General features: G+C 43.8%; 3 protein-coding genes across 3 annotated transcripts; 2 read left to right on the top strand and 1 right to left on the bottom strand.

Moving 5' to 3' along the window:
* Window positions 1–356: 356 nt before the first annotated feature.
* LOC146617492 (uncharacterized) lies at window positions 357–10,950 on the top strand. The gene is made up of 5 exons (XM_085373466.1): window positions 357–417; window positions 579–908; window positions 9,057–9,341; window positions 10,733–10,828; window positions 10,910–10,950. The coding sequence occupies exons 1-5, from the start codon at window positions 357–359 to the stop codon at window positions 10,948–10,950; spliced, it is 813 nt and encodes a 270-aa protein (XP_085229592.1).
* On the bottom strand, window positions 2,375–3,840 carry LOC146617493 (uncharacterized). The gene is made up of 2 exons (XM_085372183.1): window positions 2,909–3,840; window positions 2,375–2,435 (listed from the first exon to the last, which is right to left on the bottom strand). The coding sequence occupies exons 1-2, from the start codon at window positions 3,838–3,840 to the stop codon at window positions 2,375–2,377; spliced, it is 993 nt and encodes a 330-aa protein (XP_085228309.1).
* A 2,843-nt stretch (window positions 10,951–13,793) lies between the features above and the next one.
* On the top strand, window positions 13,794–18,744 carry LOC146617491 (uncharacterized). The gene is made up of 5 exons (XM_085373464.1): window positions 13,794–13,848; window positions 17,405–17,746; window positions 17,863–18,150; window positions 18,509–18,604; window positions 18,683–18,744. The coding sequence occupies exons 1-5, from the start codon at window positions 13,794–13,796 to the stop codon at window positions 18,742–18,744; spliced, it is 843 nt and encodes a 280-aa protein (XP_085229590.1).
* The last annotated feature ends 2,444 nt before the right edge of the window (window positions 18,745–21,188 follow it).

Raw genomic sequence — 21,188 nt, 5'->3', positions numbered from 1 at the left:
ACAATCTTCACACATTCATCTTGTTCAGTCTTCTCTGCAGAGTGTCAATTATGTCATGGTCACAAATACACTCTGGCAATGTACACAATGAGTATCTGGTAAATGTTAATATAATTTATCTTTATAATAATTTCACTTTATAAAAAACACCTTCGTGAATTTCAGAGATGTAAAAAGATGATATAGTCCATCTATAAAACATGACATCAAAAGAAAATATAAAATAATATTGCTAAGGGCTGTGGTCAGGAAGTGTCAGTAATGACAGGAAGTACAAACAGTCTTAAAGATGCATCAGTTCAGAGACGGTGACAGTTGAGATCGAGAATAAGAAAGAAGTGAGACAGAGAAGCACGATGGATGATTTCAGATGGATTCAAATGTTTTTATGTCTGATGCTGATGATTCAGATTGCAGGTAAGAATACAGGAAACATTTAAATAGCAGTCAAACTAAATATTATCTATATTATTACAATATCAAAATTTTATCATAAACCTTTACCTAAAATGATCTTCACTCTGAAAAGTGCTATATTCTAATCTATTTTTGATTTCTCTCTTCAATTTTTACAATAGTATCAGAAAATGATACCTCAATGTTTATAAAAGTTGGAGATGACGTCACTCTGCCTTGTCTAAATGTGATAGATCAGCAGAATAACTGTGATGGCACCACTTGGGTCTTTGGTTCAACAAACAAAACAACAGTAGAGCTGATCAGACTTGGACGGGTTGGCGAAACTAAATCAGACAGACTGAGTGTTACAGCGAACTGCTCTCTGGTTCTAAAGAACGTCACAGTTGAGGATGTTGGTCTTTATTACTGTATACAATACAAATCAGAAGAAGCACAAGTTGAGGATGCTCGGGAACGTGAGTCACTGGTTGTTCTCTCTGTCATTACTGGTGAGTATTTACATCAAAATATTTTTTCAACTTAAACTATTTTTAGAATATTAAACAGATTTATTATATTAGACAGATTTAACACCGTTTGTGAAACTGGATTTAAGAAATACGTGTTTTAGTTGGGTAAAGCTTTTAGAACATGTTCAGCGACATCTTGTGCCAGTACAGAAGCTGATGTCACCTGGTTGGTTGCTCCAAATTCATTTTTGTTAGCTAACTAGTAACAGGACCAGTAACTCGGTGTAAAACAAGGACACTAAAATTGAAAAGCAGTCTAAGGTGATCACTGTTGTACTGACCTGGCAGCAACACATCCACTCAATTAGTCTCTTTAGCAGTAAGTGCTTTTTTGTTGTTTGGCTAGCTGCAGTGAAATGGAAAATCCACCTGTTAGCTGTAATGTTCAGGGTTCAGTGTGTAGAAGAGCCTGTTTGAGTCAGGTGACAGGTGTTTAACCGGACTGACAAGCTAAAATCAGAAACTTTGACTAACCGCCACAATCAGTTTACGTCACAAAACGCAATCAGGACTATTTTATGCAATAAGATTGTGTTTATTTTCCCAAGCACACCCAAACAGGTACAATATTATATGCATCTGTCACGGTCTGGCATGGCACACCGTGGAAGGAGTGGGGAAGGAGGACCCAGGCGCGGTGCTCTACGTATAGACAGTGTTTATTTACAGAGGGTGATATCAAACAACAATAAATCCCCGTGTTTCTCCCCAGACTCCCGTGTCGTGTCCTCCAAGTGCTCTCTGCTCCCGTGTCTGCACTCCCGGTGCTCGCTGCTCCTTAAGCCCTCCACACTCCTCCTGTGGGAAACAATAGCGGCAGCAGTCAGGACACTGAACAATGGCAGGCATACACTACACGACCAAAACCTAAACTGGGTAACTAACGTGGAGTCCCAAGCAATGATCCCGCGTCGGTGGGAGCTCCAAGACTCTCTTAAGTAGCTCCCCCGACGAGGCCTGATCAGCAGCAGGTGTGTGGCTTCGGGTGTGGCCAGTCCCCTTGCAGGGCCACACCCTCCAGGCCTGACGCCGCCTATAAACAAGTGCTCAGCCACCCACACACACATATACACAAGCACAGGGAAGGGGGAGCAACACCAAAATACACAACAATAATAATAATAATAATAATATAATACATAACTGCTCAGGGATCCTGGGTCGCCCAGTCCCAGGACCCTGACAGTACCCCCCCTCTAAGGGTCGGCTCCCGACGACCCCAAAACAAAAACAAAAAAACAGCACAACCAACCCAGGGCGGGCGGCTGGGGGAACCAGGACGGAGGGCCAGAACCAAAACAAGCAAAAACAACAAAACAACAAACCGACCCAGTCCACAGTCTCAGAGTCAGACCGCGCATCCCGCAGCGGTGCAAAAAGAAAACGAAAAGATGCCACAAACAGTCACAGGCGGCCCATCAACACAACAAGAGAGTTCAGGGGGCCTACCTCGAGCCCAACGGCGGCGACGTAGCAGCTCCGGCGGACGGCCCCGGGTCCGGCGGCAGCAGCAAAACAGTTCAGGGGGCCTGCCACGGGTCCGGTGGCGGCGGCGCTGCTCCTCCGGCGGCCAGCCACGGGTCCGGTGGCGGCAGAACGGTTCTGGTGGCCTGCCACGGGTCCGGTGGCGGCGGAACGGTTCTGGTGGCCTGCCACGGGTCCGGTGGCGGCGGCGCTGCTCCTCCGGCGGCCTGCCACGGGTCCGGTGGCGGTGGAACGGTTCCGGTGGCCTGCCACGGGTCCGGTGGCGGCGGAACGGTTCCGGTGGCCTGCCACGGGTCCGGTGGCGGCAGAACGGTTCCGGTGGCCTGCCACGGGTCCGGTGGCGGCGGAACGGTTCTGGTGGCCTGCCACGGGTCCGGTGGCGGCGGCGCTGCCCCTCTAGCGGCCTGCCACGGGTCCGATGGCAACGTCGCTGCTCCGGTGAGCAACAGCGAGGCGTGGCAACAGGTCCATGACGCGCCGATGGCTGACGTGGACGCACCGGACGTGGACGGCGAGGAGGCCGCGCTAGACGTGGAGGTCCCTCCGGTCCGCTGACCTCCTCGGCCGGCAGCGAGAGCTCCTCCTCGGCCGGCAGCGAGAGCTCCTCCTCGGCCGGCAGCGAGAGCTCCTCCTCCGGCTCGCTGAGCTCCTCAGCTGGCAGAGCGGGCTCCTCCGGCTCGCCGAGCTCCTGCTCGGGCATGCTGAGCTCCACAGCTGGCGATGCGGGCTCCTCCGGCTCACTGAGCTCCTGCTTGGGCATGCCGAGCTCCTCCGGCTCGCTGAGCTCCTCAGCTGGCGGTGCGGGCTCCTCCGGCTCGCTGAGCTCCTGCTCGGGCATGCTGAGCTCCTCCGGCTCGCTGAGCTCCTCAGCTGGCGGTGCGGGCTCCTCCGGCTCGCTGAGCTCCTCAGCTGGCGGTGCGGGCTCCTCCGGCTCACTGAGCTCCTGCTCGGGCATGCTGAGCTCCTCCGGCTCGCTGAGCGCCTGCTCGGGCATGCTGAGCTCCTCCGGCTCGCTGAGCGCCTCAGCTGACGGTGCGGGCTCCTCCGGCTCACTGAGCTCCTGCTCGGGCATGCTGAGCTCCTCCGGCTCGCTGAGCGCCTCAGCTGACGGTGCGGGCTCCTCCGGCTCGCTGAGCTCCTGCTCGGGCATGCCGAGCTCCTCCTGCTCGCTGAGCTCCTCAGCTGGCGGTGCGGGCTCCTCCGGCTCGCTGAGCTCCTGCTCGGGCATGCTGAGCTCCTGCTGCAGCTGGACGAAGTCTGAGGTTTCCCGAGCTTGCACTACCCCCCGGGCTTTACGCAGGGTGCAAAGGCAGGCGGAAACTCCCTTGAGCTGGCCGAGGTTGGGGTTTCCCTCCAGGATTGCCTCGATGGCATTTAACCCCACCACTCTTGCCCTTGCGTTGGTGGTGTGAGTTACCCAGTCCATCAGGCGTTGGACGCGTGTGAGGTCGCCCCCTCCGGACAGGGCTGCTGGAGTGGGTAGTGGAATGGAGGCTGCCGCTGGTGGAGAAGATGGCTGAGGGATGACTGCATGCGGATGAGATGACGACAGCGCCATGGTGAAGCAGCGAGTGGTGTGAAGACCTCTGACCGAGGTGATGTTACCTGCGCTGTCAGCTCGTCCACTGCAGACACAAACACAGATGGTGAGGGAAATGGAAAATTGTCCGTACTACTCACCACAGCCGGCTCTTGAGATGACCGTGGATGTGGCTGCGGTGAGGAACGCTGGCGGCGCGAACGTCGTTTCCGTGTAGACGTCGGGGCCGGCGTCTCAGGCTGTGAATCCACCAGCTGTCCGGGCCGGTGAGCAGCCTGAGGAGGAGAGTGGAGGTGGAGGGTGGAAAGTAAGAAGTCCAGGACCACTGCATTAAGGGAGTCCACCAGCCAGGGGAATTTAAAAAGCATCTCCTGCAGCCGCCTCTCCACGGCGCGACGCAAACCTTCCGCTGGCTTCTCCCACCACACCTCACATAGGTGGTACATTTCATCCATAACTTCCCTCCTGAGCCTCTCCTCGGAGACCGCTGGGTCCATAAGTGGCGGGATCATTCTGTCACGGTCTGGCATGGCACACCGTGGAAGGAGTGGGGAAGGAGGACCCAGGCGCGGTGCTCTACGTATAGACAGTGTTTATTTACAGAGGGTGATATCAAACAACAATAAATCCCCGTGTTTCTCCCCAGACTCCCGTGTCGTGTCCTCCAAGTGCTCTCTGCTCCCGTGTCTGCACTCCCGGTGCTCGCTGCTCCTTAAGCCCTCCACGCTCCTCCTGCGGGAAACAATAGCGGCAGCAGTCAGGACACTGAACAATGGCAGGCATACACTACACGACCAAAACCTAAACTGGGTAACTAACGTGGAGTCCCAAGCAATGATCCCGCATCGGTGGGAGCTCCAAGACTCTCTTAAGTAGCTCCCCCGACGAGGCCTGATCAGCAGCAGGTGTGTGGCTTCGGGTGTGGCCAGTCCCCTTGCAGGGCCACACCCTCCAGGCCTGACGCCGCCTATAAACAAGTGCTCAGCCACCCACACACACATATACACAAGCACAGGGAAGGGGGAGCAACACCAAAATACACAACAATAATAATAATAATAATAATATAATACATAACTGCTCAGGGATCCTGGGTCGCCCAGTCCCAGGACCCTGACAGCAGCATCACAGTCCAAACGTAACTAGGTTTATTACATTTATTGCACTGGCACAAAATGGTGCTAAACTAAACTAAAATGTTCTAAACACTTAAAATTTAAACATGTTTTTCTTAAATCCAGCTTCACAGACACTGTTAAATCTGTGTCAGTTAATGAGAGTAGGTCTCCATAGTGTAAATTAGCCTTTAGACATGTAGAGTACATGTCATGATCGGAGGCAATAAGACGCAGGGTTCTCAAGCACGAACCGCTTTTTATTGAATTGTAGCAGCAGTGTACGTGGCTACATCAATTTCTGGAAAACACATATACACACCCGTATTCTAGCGACCTCTAGTGGCTAGCCTTACTAGGACAAGATAAACAGATTTCACAACATCTCCCCCTTTAACAAAAGTACTTTAAACATAAAACAGTGTTGTCAGAAAGCAGGACACCACGGGGGTAGACTACCCTCAGTCCTGATAAGGGATTATTCTGCCCTTAGAACATAGAAAGGAGATAGTCCTCAGTCTCTGAATCTGAGAGGTACTTTAATCTCCCGCCCCCTGGAAGTCACTCTCACAGGTGTGGTAGGGCAGAGAGGAGACCCCAGGACAGGGATTGGCAATGCCTGCCTTACTGGTGGTTCTTGGGAAGCAGCCGGCCCTTTATTTGGAGTAGTCGGAGTAGCTGGAACAGTGCTCTGCTGCTGCTCCTCAGGATCAGCGGTGCCTGGGACAGGCTGAAGGTGTTGTCTGTTGCGGCGAGTCACATTTCCATTCGCCATCTCCACCAAGTAGGATCTCGGCTCCTTAGACTTCCTGATGACCTTGGCTGGAGTCGTCCACCCCTTTTCCCCGTCAAGCTTCACTACAACATCCTGGCCTGGGAGAAGCTCAGGAAGTGGACGAGCTGAATGTCTGCGGTTGTAGAAGAATCTGTAAGAGTCCTTAGCTGCAGCATCTCTTTGGCACACCGTGTCCCTATTGACTGGACTGGGCAGCAATGTCTTTTCAAGTACTGGAACGGTGGTGCGGATTTGATGTCCTGTCATAAGTTGAGCTGGGCTTGCACCGGTTGCTGCAATTGGTGTAGAGCGGTAACTCATTAAGGCTAAGCAGGGGTCAGGCTGTTTGAGAATGTACTTGGCCGTTTGGACAGCTCTTTCAGCAGCTCCATTTGACTGGGGGTAATGAGGGCTCGACGTAGTGTGGGTGAAGCCATAACTCAGTTTGAAATCTTGGAACTCTGATGATGTGAACTGCATCCCATTATCACTGACCAGTTCTAACTGGATGCCCCATCTAACGAACATGTGTTTAAGCTTGTTAATGACCTGTCTGCTGGTTGTTGTAGTGAGGGAAGCAATCTCAACGTCTCTTGAAAAATAGTCAACAACGACAAGAAAGTTCTTACCCTCAAGCTCGCAAAAATCAGCTGCAATCCTTTGCCAGGGGCCATTGGGCAGAGGAGTAGTCACGAGAGGTTCCCGTCGCTGTGTAGGCTTGTGCTCTCTGCAAAAGTTGCATGACCTCACCTTATGTGTCATTTGAAGTCCAATGTTGGGCCACCACACTGTTGATCTTGCGCGCTCTCTACATTTAGTTAGTCCTTGGTGGCCTTCATGTAATTGCTCAAGGACACTGGGTCTGAGTGCTGTGGGAATTACAATGCGATCGTGGTAGAGCACTAGACCATCTGATTCTGAAAGGTGGCTTCTGGCTGCATAAAAGCCTTGCAGTGGTGAGCTCTTTGCCATTCTTGTCCACCCTTGTCTGATGAAGATGATTGCTTTTTGAAGCTCTGGGTCCCTCTGTGTAGCTCTACGAATTTCCTCCAACTTATGTGACTTGATAGGTTTGCTTGTCACTACATTGCTCACATATGCCTTGACCTGGCTGTCTGTCTCGGACGGGTAGCATCCGTGCAGTGGCTGTCTGGAGAGTGCGTCCGCCACCACTGACTGTTTACCGGGAACATGCTCAGCAGTGACATTGAATCACATCAGTTGCATCAGCAGTCTCTGACATCTCAGTGGCGTTTTATCAAAGAGTTGATCAAAGGCACCAAGGGCCTGCCCATGGGAGTTATGAACGTGGTTAGTTTTTGACAGCTGGGATCCAGTGGTATTTGCCAGAACCCACTGGAGACGTCCAAAGTGGAGAAAACTTTAGCCCCTGCTAACTTGGGAGTTATGTCATCCAATGTGGGCAAGATGTACCGTTCACGCTTTACTCCCTTATTCAAACGTTTTAAGTCCACACACACCCTGACCTCATCCTTGTTGCGCTTTGGAGCAGGCACCATTGGTGCATACCAGTCTGTTGGCTCGGTGACTTCCTCAATGATGCCAAGTTTGAGCATGCGCTTTATTTCCTTTTCCACTTTTGGGAGGAGAGGAAAAGGCACCCGGCGTGGGGTGGTTACACTGTACGGCACTGCATCTTCGGTCAGCTCGATTTTTACAGGTTCACAGTTCAGCAGGTCAATTTCTCCGAACACATCCTCTGTTAAGTCACTACTGATTTTGTTAACTCTAGCGACTAGTCCCATGCGCTTTGCCACTGTCTTCCCCAGTAGGTTACTTGCGTATTGCCCTTTTATAACTGTAATCCAGTACTGGTACTTTTGGCCTTTGTACTCTGTAGTAGCAAGGAATTTACCCATGCACTTGACTTTTCACCAGGGCTGTACACAGTTGGCTTACACTGGATAAGTTTGGGTCTCTGCTTTAGCTTATTAAGGGTAGTTTCTGTCATAACAGTGGTGTCTGCACCTGTATCAATTTTTAAATCAACTGGACTGCCATTCACCAGTAGCTCAATGTCCCAGTCGGCATCTGAGCCTGACTCCTCGATGACTGTTGTTTTTGGCTCAGTTACTGCTCCCAGGAAAAGCTCCCCTATGAAGAATGAATCCTCATCTGAGTCCTCTACAGACTCAGCCCTGACCTCTTTTAGCATTTTGGTTTTGCATACAACTTCAAAGTGTCCCAACTTATTGCACTTTCTGCATCTTTTATTGTGGGCTGGGCAGTTTTCTCTTTTGTCATGCACCCTGTTGCATCTTTGGCATTTTGGTTTACTCTCACCATGTTGTTGCTCACGTACCTAATGAGGTTGGTAGTAACTCCTTCTCATGCTGTTATAATGCCTCTGTTTCACCTCATTCACCGTGCTTTCCACTCGGTCTGCACTTTGCTGTTTGACTTGTTCACTCTGGCGTGCTAGTTGAATGGCTCTATCCAGAGTTAAGTCTGCCTCGAGCTGGAGATTTGTGAAACATCTTTGTCAATTAATCCAATGACGATACGATCCCGGATCTGCTCATCTTTACTGTCGCCGAACTCGCAGTGCTGCGCGAGCTCGTACAGGCTCCGCACGAAAGCCTCGACCGTCTCCCTGGCCCTCTGGCTCCGTTTGTGAATAACGTTTCTCTTTAGGACAAAGTGCTCATCGAACTTTTGTATAACCAGATCATACTCAAACTGCGGACTTGGCCTGGCCACCGTAGCAGCAGGAAACACAAATGAGCCATATATTGGTTCAGCATCTCTCCCCATGGAGTAAAGAAGCGAGTCACCTGCACTTCGCCGCTCTCCATCCCTAGCTTGGACGCCACTCGAAAACGGGAGAATCTCAGCCGCCATATCGGCCACTCTGCCGGCTGTGTAAAGTCGAACGGCTCCGGGGGTCCAAATTTAGCCATTTCTTCGTGTAACTCGGCGTGAAGTTCTCAATTCTGACACCATGTCATGATCGGAGGCAATAAGACGCAGGGTTCTCAAGCACGAACCGCTTTTTATTGAATTGTAGCAGCAGTGTACGTGGCTACATCAATTTCTGGAAAACACATATACACACTCGTATTCTAGCGACCTCTAGTGGCTGCCCCCATAGTAGCCTTACTAGGACAACATAAACAGATTTCACAACAGTACAAGTTATCAAAATAACATGACTAATTTGTGCCGTTTTTGTCACAAATTATGTTTGACAGTAACTGAACATGAGGACACGGATCAGGTCATTTTAACCTGCTCTGTGTCGACATCTGACGAGTGTCATCACACAGTGAAGTGGCAGATTAAGGGTCAATATGTGGACAAAGACAACAAACAAACATGGATTGCACAAACTGACTGCTCCACCACTCTGTCCTTTCTGGAGTCTCACAATATTTACCCATCAAGATATAACATAGTGTGTGAAGTAACGGATACTGACACAGGAAAAATGCAGCAGTTCACCTTCAAGCATCAGATCTTGGCAGTTGAGGAAACAGGTAACATCATGATAAACTGTTTACTACTAAAATCATCAAACACATTGCTTATTTAGATCATTATTTTATTATTTATTTATTTTTTGTCTTTAATGTTTTTTCAAGGTGGCACAAAAGTAACAAAAACCAAGTACAATATATGTACAATATATATGTCATGTCCAGACGATAGAACTGAACAAAGGTGTACAACGAAGGCAAAATAGCTGTTGTACAAGCATCTCTCCCGTTAAAAAGGCCCTTGAGGCTGATATTCTCCTGGTGGAGTTTGCTTTTATAACCTGTGGGAAAGCAAAATCTGGTGCTCTAGGCCAGTGAGATAACCTTCATAATCTAGTGAATGAGCCTCTATTTAAACAGGGCTCTAGATTAACAAAGCAGGGAAGCAACTGGTCGCATAAACATGTATTCTAAGTGTGGTCAATGTTGTTATGTAGTAAATAGGCTTGACACAGAGGACTCCATCTTCAGCTTCTAAGATGTGAAGGGAGGGTCGCAAAAACTCAGAGGCTAACCTGAGAGAGCAGGTCCCTGCAGAGAGGAAGCTGCCAGGGGCTTGCTGCCAACAGACTGATTATCTCTGTTTACCACTGCTTTGCTGGTCACTGAGGGGCCGCTGCAATCAGAGAAAGGTCCTGCAGCTCTGTCTGGAACTGGTGTAATCATTTCCACTTAGAGAAAGGCATAAAGGAGCATGCTTGGCAATGCTTGCAGAGAAAGGTGAACAGCTAGCTGATTGACGTGCAGCACTTTAGGTGAGGCATTGTTATCCCAGTGTATCTGTGGTAAAAGGCATCCGCTGCCTGACTTGTAATGTACACAAAGCATTTGACCTGTAGGCTTAGGATTTGCAGTTGTTTCAGAACAATATGCGTACATTCACACAGCCACTCAAGGCCATCTCCTCTCAATCTCACTGCTAGGAGGATTGAGGCTTCTTTCTCTTGGGGGCAGGTCCCTCTGGAGGCCTGTAGTTGGACCTTCGCTCCAAGCCACCACGTGTGGAACTGTATCCGTAGGCTGTGGCCTCACTGGTGGTGCCCCCATTCCAGCAGTGAGTGTATTGTATTGGCAATAGGCAAAGAAATGGCGGGCCTGGGAGAGCTAGCTGCATATCATGTCTGAGGATGGTGTTACGCATTGTCTGGTCCTTCCTCAGCTCAAATTTAGCCTGGACAGCTTCAAGAAACTGACAAAGTAATCCACAAGCAGATACTACCTAATAGCTAGCTAACTGCATGCAACATCCAGTAGTTACTCCTCACCTTCAGACTGAGACAAATATGGGTCCATAGAGTTGGTACCTTACTTCAAAGTAAAGAAATTTAAAAATAACTGAAAACTGTACCCAAATTATTTTAATAAATATAAGTTTTCATTCTTTTTTACAGATTTTTCTGTATCTTCGAGGTTCATTATTGTCTCTGTGGGCTTAGCAGCACTTTCAATAGCTGCTGTGACAGTCAACACATGGACAAGAAGTAAAGGTAAATTTAATTTAATCATGTAAAGTTAAAGATTTAGAATTTTCACTTGTAACTGAAATTGACTTTCTTCTCTCATTTTAGGGAATAAAACACAGATGGATAAAGTTGCCGTAAGTGCATAACTCAGTAATGCAGTATAAAAGCTTAAAAACCTGAATGTTGAGTTTCTAATGTTTGATATACTTGATATCACTGCAAGTGATTATGCTGAAATTACTTTAGATTTCTTGTACTAAATGTTGATTCAGCAGAGGACTGAGGTTCAGAAGTTTAAAACGCAAAAGGTGCGGTTTTTACCCAACAAGCTACACACAAAACTAACCTTCAAAATAAAACACAAATTAACCGGATGAAAAAAAAAGAAAATAATAGAATTACAAAGACAAACAGTGAGATACAGATTAGGCAAACAAGGAACAGAACTTTAAAACAGGAAGAGGAAACTAACAATTACAACTTAAACCAGAGATAATTACAAAACCATTATTACAAGATTATTTGTCTTAATCTCACATCTTATGCATTTTATTTTATTGTATTTTATTTGGTTATTTTCTGCAGGTGCATTTTAATAAAGAAGGGGATTAAGTTTCAAAAAATAATAAGCATCCGAATCTCTGCTGTTTCTATCAAATTGTGCTGATCGACATCAACTCAACAGAAAAACTGCTGTTATAGTATCATCTCATCTTGCTTTATAGGTCACATCCTTAACCCTATAATGCCATTTGCATCATATTTGCTACATGAGTTTCTGAGACCGCTATCTCATCAACATGATCAATACTTGCCATAATTTCAAAATGTAATGAACAAAACTATGTTTTTTGTCTAAAATTGTCTAAAAAAAACTTGCTAAAAATGCCTAATGTATTAAATGTGATGCAACAAATAATATATCATAAAAATATATAACAAACAACATGATGTAGCAAAAAAAAGGATTGTGTTATAAGGGTTAATACACAAAATAATAAAACAAAAAATCAGAATTTTCTGGGGGTTTTTTTTTTGACGAGTTGGGTGTTACAGGGTTAAAACAAGTAATAAGGTTATTTTAATATGAACAATTGGCTGTGTGTTACAAACTATTTTCCTTTCAGTTTGACTGAAGATATATTTAATTATTGATCTCGCACCACTTTGGGATTCATCTGTATGTAATGTAATCTCCAAATAAAATGTATTTGTGTTCAGTTTTTAGGTTTTCGTGTGATTGTTTGTTTTCAGGGAACTTCAATACACTACATTTCACTAGAAAGAAAATAAAAAATAAACAAAGTTGGGTTTTTTGCCAGAAATAAACACCAACTGTAGTTCTAAAAAAAAAGTCATGAACATCATCAGACAGCATGAAAAAAGCACCTGATGTCTGTGGTGTTAATATAGAAACGCACAGCAGTCACATTGGTGTGAATCAAACCTGGTTAGCACTATAACTTTTCCCAGCTTTATGGCATAAAATTTACATCCTTTTGAAAAGCTCCAGCAAAAAATAAAATTTAATTTAAAGAAAAGAATATAGTCAAGATAAGTACTGTGGCTCAGCATAACTGGAGATGACTCAGTTAGATCATCAGCGTGTTGACTATTCTTGTTTAGGGTGTTCATATGGTCATTTTCAAAAGCTCAAATGTGCAGGCCTCTACTGCTGTTGTAAGACACATCCCCTTTAGTTCACAGTAATAAGTCTTTCTGTTCTTTTCTACTTCATTTTATTATTCTAATATAAGGTAGTAACAGAAAGAGGAACTGTTGATATTTATTTTGACTGACAGTTTTCACACATTCAACTTCATCGGTCATCTTATTTTTGAAGATGTCAAACACGTTATTGCCACAAACACACAGCAGGAAATGAAACAATGTTCACCTTTCTTCATCTGATAAATGGATTAACAAGAAACTAAAAACATAGTAATAATAATAACAATAAATTAGATTATTTTTTTACCAAGGGTTCAACATAAGGGCAATGATACGATGATTTCAAGCTGGTTTATCTTGAGCTATATAAAGAGTGTCCTTAGACTGTGATGAGAAATGAGTGACTGTTTATTTATACTCTCCAGCATGTCACTTATTCAAGTGTGAAATGACTATAACTAACACAGGAAGTGCCACTGTCTACCTTCACCCCTCAGCCCACACATGAAGAGGCAGGTGAGATCATGAAGAATATTAAAAAAAACAGATGAAAAATATTAAAACATTTTTGTTTGTGTTATTTTGTTTATTAAGATAAAACAAAAACAAACCAGAAAAACTGAAAAAGCACACTTACAAGGCACACAGTTACCTGTTATATGTACATGTCATTTTTCATTTTGTTACTTACATATTTTCATGTTATGTTCAAATCAATTTCCCAAAATTAGCCACTTTATAAAAAACATGACAACATGGCAACTGTCTAGGATGGCTGGATGCCTCCAGGGTGAAGTATTCTGAGCATGTTCTAGCAGGAGGAGGTTCTGGAGCAGACCCAGGACACAGTAAAAAGATTATATTGCTTGGCTATCTTGGGAGCAACTAAATGAACCGGAGCGGGGCCAGGATGAAGAAAGTCGTCTTCTCTGCTGACACTTTTGCTCCGACGAACCAAACCCTGATAAGTTTTAGAAGATGAATGTTTTTTAAAGTGCGTTGCCTTTCCTCTGTACTTTCTTTTTTCTAATAGACTATTTTAAAAATTAAAGGAAGCTGCATTGATGCACACGCACACATTCAGCCTCCTCAGTCATTTTTAATTCTTCGTGGTGTCAAACACATCACTGAGGGAACGGAAACAACATGCACCTGTTAAAAATAACTTTATGATTTTGAAATGTGTTGCACCATTGGTGTGTTAACATCAGGGAAGTGACATCTCACTAATCACAGGAAACACAAATGATCTTAAAGAGCCATCGGATGCAGCCCCATCAAGATTAAGAACAAGAAAGAAGTGAGACAGAGAACCACAATGGATGAATTCATATGGATTCAAATGTTTGCATTGCTGCTGATTCAGATTACAGGTAAGGTTGTTGGGCGCTGTTTTGGTTTATGGAATTTTGGACCGTGTTTATTGTTGTGGTGATCTTTTTCTTAGTCTTGGTATGTAATAGTTTAGTTTTCGTGTGCCTCTTTGTTTCATCATTTTCTAGGTACTTGTTTGTTTAGTCACTTTCCATGGGAAATATGTGCAGCAAAACACAATTTTATATGACGACCTTTATTCTACAACACAGCCTAAACTCTCTTAGACAAGCTTTCTTGCAAATTTTTGAAATATTTCTCCAGGCTTCTTGAAAGACATTCAAAACTCTTCTTTGGATGGTGGCTGCCTTTTGCTCTGTTTTCTGTCAAAATGATCCCACACTGCTTGTCCAAAGTCTGGGGAGGCCAGTCGTGATTTAATTATTTCTTTTAACTATTTTTATATTTTTCTTTTTTACATAGAGCCTCAAACATGTAAATACACATAAATCTAAATTTATCAGGAGGGATTTTGGCCCACTTCTCTTTATACACACTCTCTAAATCCTTTGTTTCTTGGCTGCTGCTGGGCAACTCAAAGCTCCAGCTCTCTCTACAGATTGTCAGTAGGCAGGGACGTGCAGAGAGGTTTAAAGGGGCGGGTGCTCAAAGTTAAAAAGGGGCACATTGAACCATGCTGAATAACAACAACACACATTCATCAAGAATCTAATATGGGAAGGGCAGGGCTGTGTTGATCTGAGACTGTAGACAGTAAAAAGTCCACAGGAGAGATGGTAGCTGATTAAACAAGTGTCATGAGATAATAACAAAATGCAAAGATTGGTGACAGCGCTTGGAACCATAAGGCAACGAAAAACTGTGACATAAACTCGGCTCTGCCTGTGAATCACTCTTTGCTTCTCTTCTTCCTTCCTTCCCATCATTTCATATATCACTCTCCACTTGCTGTCTACCTGAGAACAAGGCACAACTTGCTATTGCAATAAACTATAATCTAATTATCCACACCTAACAACTCTTGCACTTAATCTATAATAAAATGATGACAGAAAAATGTTATAGCACTGCATTTAGTAGCCTCACACAGCTCCTACTGTTTCCTCCTCATGTCCTTACCAGCCATGTCTGCACAATGTTATATCATGAGTAATATTTTTTTAAATCCAGCTAAATAAAACACACACATGCACACACAGTGACATTTTAGACCTTCTTCAGAATACTGTATATACTATGGGCATCCTTACATTATTATTTATTACTAGAGCTACAATAATAAAGCAATGAGGAGGGGGAAGTAATAAATATGAAATAATGTATTTATGATGATTCCATTTGTTTCACTATCCACTCTGTGCAGGGCAAAGCTTATTACATTTTTAAACTGTAGAGATACAATCATTTTACTGCTGTAAAATCCAACTTTTGTCTTATTTAAAATATAAATCTAATATAATCTGCTTCTTAATGTATGTTCTTTAAAATACAGCGTGTGTTTTTTAATATATTCTAATTATAATAATTATTATGTGGACATGCATATTAGATCGTTTTTAGTAAAATATAATCCCTCCAGAAAGGCAGGAAATGCCCAGAAACTTACTTTAAAACTAAATATGTTCCCTAAAACGGTGACAGAGCTACAGACCCATGACAGCCTTACACAGGTAGCCAGCAGCTATGACCAGCACTACCTGTGCAGTTAATAAAAGGACAGGTAATGTTTGTCGCGCTGTTGCACACACAGCACGCTCGTTTGTTTCAGTTCGTCAGTTGCAACAAGACAGCTTACCAATGTGTACGTAATAAGCTAATACTCCTGTGTGCTACACACTACAGTGTACGCTGTACACCTACTTACTGGTTTTGTCGCATCAGTCTGTGTCTCTGAGTTAACTTGTGTTTCTCCTACAGCTCCGGACCGCAAAAAATGCGCGTGCTCTTTGTGAGCTCGTTCCCGGGTCGTAACCAGCGCGTTCTGCCGTCGAGGGCGATCATTGGTTAAATGTGATCATGTGACTGATGCAAGCCAGATCCTTTTATTTAGCAAAACTGTGATTAATAGTTAAATATTATTGTTGAGGGGCACAGACAGGACTCCGCACGCACACACACATAAAAATAAATAAATAAATAAATAAAAAAAATTTAAAAGTTGCCTCAACAAAAGGGCACTTTGGGCACTCATCAGGAAAGGGGCGGGTGCTCAAGCCCTTCTAGCCCCCCCCTGCACGTCCCTGTCAGTAGGACTGAAGTTCAGCAAACTCTTTTGTTGCCTTGGAGAAGTGTTTTGGTCATTGTCAGATACATAACTGTATACATTTTCCATGGTGCTAGCCTCAGGTGTGCCCAGACCTAACCCCACCCAAGCCCACAGTGTGGGTTTCATATGTGTCTTAAGGTAAATAAGATATGTGTAGAGTGTTTCTCAAAAAAAACCCAAAAAAACTGCTACTTTAAATTACTTGCTTATTCAGATTTTCTGGCAGATTTTTATACTGTTTTATACCAGGTGTCTTTATGGCTCTTCACGAGATCTTTTGTCACTTATCCTCAAAGACACCAGCCCAGCCAAATATGAAAACGTTTTCCATTTTCGCAATTGTCAGAATATTTTTCACTTTTTCAATTCTTTTTGCATGGAAGCCAACTGCGTTCCTCTTTAACTTCCATTTTACTAAGGTTCTGAATCAGTCGCCTTCTCTCAGACTCATATTTGTAATCAAATTTGTGCTATGTTTTCATCTACTGCACAGTAATCCACTTCATTATTATAAATAGTGCACAGCAAACAATACCATGGTATGCCTGTACTCTTGGGCTGTGTGAGTCAGGCAAACCCATACTTATCCCTCTTTAAGGCTTCTGTGGTGGGAGGTTTGCCTGCTGCTTCCGGTTCCCTGACACTGCTGCTCTTGGCTATGCAAACTCCACCATGGCCTCCTCCTTCTGGGGTGGACGCACATCATCCTGATGTGTGGCCTCAGGTCTGGGGTTTCCTCAGTCATTCTCTGCCCACCTGGGGCTCTTATAGGCGAGCATTGTTGCAGTTTCCCACCCACCTAAACACACAGCAAAATGACATGTTTGCTTGTGTACCTTTCTCTGTTTTGTCTTTCAGGTTTGATATTTTGTATTTTGTTACAGATGCAGCACTTGGAGACACAGCTGATGTTTGCTTCATCATCGACGTTTCCCTATCTAACTATCCCCCTTTTGTTTCCCTTCAGGGTTTCCCCCTAACCCTTCTGTCCCTTATTTTTTCTATTCCTTCATTTTCTTTTCCCATCTTTTGCCAACCTGGTCTTCACTCCCTGTCCACTTTAGCATAATACCCACAAGGATAATTATATGAATAATATAAGAAAGTAAAAGAAATAAAGGAAAAAATAACACTAGACGCCTACACAGGGTCTACAGTGCTGCTTTTGGAAAAGGAAATATGTGTGGCATAAAAAAGCATTGTTCTACAAAAAAGAGTGTTGGACACGTGCATAATATTGTGTCTAAACTATCTTAATTCTTTTTCTTTAAAAAAAAAAACAACTTTTGTATTTAACTTACTTTCTTATTTCTCTCCAATCCTGTCAGCAAGAACTGCAAATGTAACATCCATTGTTATGAAACTCGGAGATGACGTCACTCTGCTTTGTCTGAATGCGATGGATAACCAGAATACCTGTAACAATACAATGTGGGCCTTTGCTTCAAGAAACAAACCAACAGCAGAGCTGTTCAGGTTTGGGGAAATTGGTGAATATGCCAAATCTAAATCAGACAGACTGACTGTTGCTGTAAACTGTTCTCTGGTTATAAAGAAGCTCACAGCTGAGGATGTTGGTCTTTATTTTTGTCAGCAATACAAGTTGGGGAAAAAACAAGCGCAACACTCTCTACTTCATCAGTTGGTGGTTGATCTCTCTCTTATTACTTGTGAGTATTTACACTTAAAAAAAATATTGTCTGCTCAAACTGAAACTTCAGGCATAAAGATTCCAGCAATGTGGTTGTTTAATTTCTTTCTCTCACATTATCTCCATCTTCACCAGTGAATGAACATAAAGACAATAGTAAGGCAATTTTAAACTGCTCTGTGCTGCCATATGAAGAGTGTCATCACACAGTGAAGTGGCTGATTGACGGTCAAGATGTGGACAAAGATAACAAAGAAGTATTGACCATGCAGACTGACTGCTCCACCACTGTGTCTTTTCCAAAATCCCATGAATTATACTCATTAAAATATAACTCAGTGAAATGTCAAGTGACTGATACTGGCACAGGAGAAGTGCAGCAGTTTACCTTCATCAGCAATCAGCGCTCTGGCCAAGACACAGGTGAGCTCATAATCATTTACTGGATGGATTTCAAGTTTTTGAAGTCCAAAGACATGCAACTTGTGGGGATAGGTTAATTGGATAATCCAAATTGCCACTAGGTGTGAATGTGCGAATGAAAGTGAGTGCGAATGGTTGTCTGTCCCTGTGTGTTGGCCCTGCGACAGACTGGCGACCTGTCCAGGGTGTACCCCGCCTCTCGCCCTATGACAGCTGGGATAGGCTCCAGCACCCCCCGCGACCCTGAAAAGGATAAGCAGAAGCGAATGGATGGATGGATTACTTTAAGACATATTTTAAGACATTTGCACTAAACAGGAAACTGCAACCAAAATCTTTTTTTTAATCCCTTTTACAGATTTTTCTGTTTCTTTGAGGCCCATTGTTGTCTCTGTGGGTTTAGCAACACTTTTAATAACTGCTGTAACAGTCAAAATATGGATAGAAGTTAAAGGTAAATTTAAAAATGATAAGTTTGAATAAATTTTCATTTTTATTTTAAACTGGAATTGACTTCCTTCTCTCATTTTAGGGAACAAAACACTGATGGATAAAACCACAGTAAGTACAACTAAACTCAACAACTTGAACTAGAAATTACAAGTTAACAAAAAAAGGCTGCTCAGTGGTAGCGGAAAAGTAAAAAGCTAGACACAACATAAGGAGAACAAAATTGAGTGAAAATGGTATTCAACAGGAGAAAAGGACAAAGGAAACTTACAACGTCCACATGATAGGAAGAGGAATAAAGAAAGGTAGAAAAAGGCACAAAAAGGCACGTGATAAATTAGCCTTCAAAATAAAACAGGAAGTAACTGACTAACTGAAGAAACAATAGATACCAAACAAACAGTAAAGCGCAGATTGGCGGAAAACACTGAGAAAAGTACCAAATATTCAAAAACACAAAAGAAGAGAAAAGATTTATAATGGAAACTAAAGATAATTACAACAATGTATTTATCATTATTACCTAATTTATGATCTGATGCATCTTATTTTGGTTTTGGTTTGTTTGGGTTTTTTTTTCTACAGGTACATTTTGATAACAAAGAAGATCATGTTACAATAAAGTCTGAAAATATTGGAGACTCTGCTACTTCCATCTGACTGCAATGATCATCATCAAAATCAATTCCAGTTGCTGTTCAGTCATCAGTATCAACTTTTATAATTGGTTAAATGTTAGATATAAAACAGATGCTAAAGTAATTTTACTAAAAATGATTGGTTCTTTGTTTTACTTCAGTCTAGACGTGTATTTAAATTTTCATTTCATTTTTTATAAAAGGATGTTGGTTTTGATAAATGACAGAATCTGCATCAATACTGTTGCTCGTGATATAGTAATCATAAATTAAAATGTATTTCTATTCAGTTTTGGTGTAATTTTCTTCTAATTAATCCTTTATTCAATACTTTATACATTAACACTTGTGCATAGAGCAAGATTACTGGGCTGAACAGGGTCAATGGATTCCCTGTAAAGAGATTTGTAGATGTGGGTAAAAGAGGGTCTTAGGCATAGGACACTCAACTTCTTTAAGTTGCTTGAAGACGTTTCACCTCTCATCCGAGAAGCTTCTTCAGTTCTATGGTCAAATGGTTGATAGTCCCAGATTTAAGCCCTGTGGAAGTGTCCCAGTGTCTGAGTGTGTTGCTGGGCCTGAAGGACACTGGGATGTTGTGCTTGGAGAAGACTCTCCTGAGTTTCTCTGATACACCGGCTACATAGGGGATGACAATGTTGTTGCGTTTGTCTTTCTGATCCTCCCTAGTTGCTGTCTGATCTTCTTTTCTGTGCATCTTTGCTGACTTGATGAAAGCCCAATTAGGATAACCGCATGTTTTAAGAGCCACCTTCATATGTGTTCCCTCTTTTTCCCTTCAGGCTTAGAGGGAACATTTTACATTCAGTGTTGTAGGGTCCTGATTACTCCAGGTTTGTGCTCCAGAGGGTGATGGGAGTCAAAGACGAGGTACTGGTCCGTGTGTGTGGGCTTTCAGTAAACTTCAATGTTGAGGTTTCCTAGGGTGACTAACCGTCCTCTTTTCCCCGGACATGTCCATTTTTCACGTTCTGTCCGGGGCGTCCGGGGGGATTTTGGAGATTGATGAAAATGTCCGGGTTTTCCTATAGTCCGACAGGGACCCATGTGTTTGAAGTCATCCCCAAACTGCTGCTTTGTGAGTGCTTGTTTTGTGCTCACAGACGGGACAGACGGTGCGCAGCAATGCGCCTAATGATGTTTAAAAGATCCCAAAGCGCAAGTCATCATTTGAGATGAACTGCAAAAGAAATTTTCCTCGTACTGACCCAGTGCTGGTAATTTTTCTTATGCAGATGAGGCATTATTTCTGTACCATTATTTAATTCCAGAGGCTTTTAAGTTGTTGTTTTTTTGCGCTCGTTGACTTGTAAAAGCCTATATGACAATTTTTTCCACACTTAAACGGTGTTTCAAATCCCCAAAAACAGAGATTTTTTAAATCTCCGCAAAATCTCAGTTTTTGTGTTAACGTGTGGACGAGGAATACGGAGTTCATCACGCAACGTCAAAGGTATGTGCCTTTTTCCACGCTGTGTGCCACGTTACTGTTATCCTTTGTGTCTTCCCTGGTCAACTTTATGTTTTTATCCACAGCGTTAATGTGAGCAGTGAAGGATTCCACTTCTTGGGTTTTGATTTTGAACCAGGTGTCGTCCACGAATCTGTACCAGTGGCTGGGTACTCTCACTTTAAAAGAGCCAAGAGCCTTTCTTTCCACTTCCTCAGTGTAAAGGTTGGCTACAATAGGTGACACCAGGGAGCCCATGGCACATCTATGTTATTGTCTCTAAAAACCCTCGTTGTATTTGAAATATGTGGTGGTAAGGCAGAGGTCTAACAGTGTGCAAATCTGATCAGGGGTGAAGCTCCACCATTTGACCCTAGAACTGAAGAAGCTTCTCGGATGAGAGGTGAAACGTCTTCAAACAACTTAAAGAAGTCCAGATGCTTTACTTTCCAAGCTCCTTAGACTACAATGACCTGGAT

This window comes from Diplotaxodon limnothrissa, linkage group LG15 (assembly GCF_057381915.1).
Source record: "Diplotaxodon limnothrissa isolate DT_005_m linkage group LG15, D_limnothrissa_male_GT1.1, whole genome shotgun sequence".
Lineage (NCBI taxonomy): Eukaryota > Metazoa > Chordata > Actinopteri > Cichliformes > Cichlidae > Diplotaxodon > Diplotaxodon limnothrissa.
This window is presented reverse-complemented; position numbering and strand designations above follow the sequence as displayed.

Excerpts from the sequence above, each read along its gene's own strand:
- LOC146617492 (XM_085373466.1), top strand. The coding sequence starts at position 357 with ATGGATGATTTCAGATGGATTCAAATGTTTTTATGTCTGATGCTGATG. Across the intron at positions 9,342-10,732 it reads CTTGGCAGTTGAGGAAACAG|ATTTTTCTGTATCTTCGAGG; the intron begins GTAACATCATGA and ends TCTTTTTTACAG. Across the intron at positions 10,829-10,909 it reads CACATGGACAAGAAGTAAAG|GGAATAAAACACAGATGGAT; the intron begins GTAAATTTAATT and ends CTCTCATTTTAG.
- LOC146617493 (XM_085372183.1), bottom strand. The coding sequence starts at position 3,840 with ATGGACTGGGTAACTCACACCACCAACGCAAGGGCAAGAGTGGTGGGG. Across the intron at positions 2,436-2,908 it reads CGCCGTCCACGTCCGGTGCG|GCCGCCGGACCCGGGGCCGT; the intron begins TCCACGTCAGCC and ends TGTTTTGCTGCT.
- LOC146617491 (XM_085373464.1), top strand. The coding sequence starts at position 13,794 with ATGGATGAATTCATATGGATTCAAATGTTTGCATTGCTGCTGATTCAG. Across the intron at positions 18,151-18,508 it reads GCGCTCTGGCCAAGACACAG|ATTTTTCTGTTTCTTTGAGG; the intron begins GTGAGCTCATAA and ends TCCCTTTTACAG. Across the intron at positions 18,605-18,682 it reads AATATGGATAGAAGTTAAAG|GGAACAAAACACTGATGGAT; the intron begins GTAAATTTAAAA and ends CTCTCATTTTAG.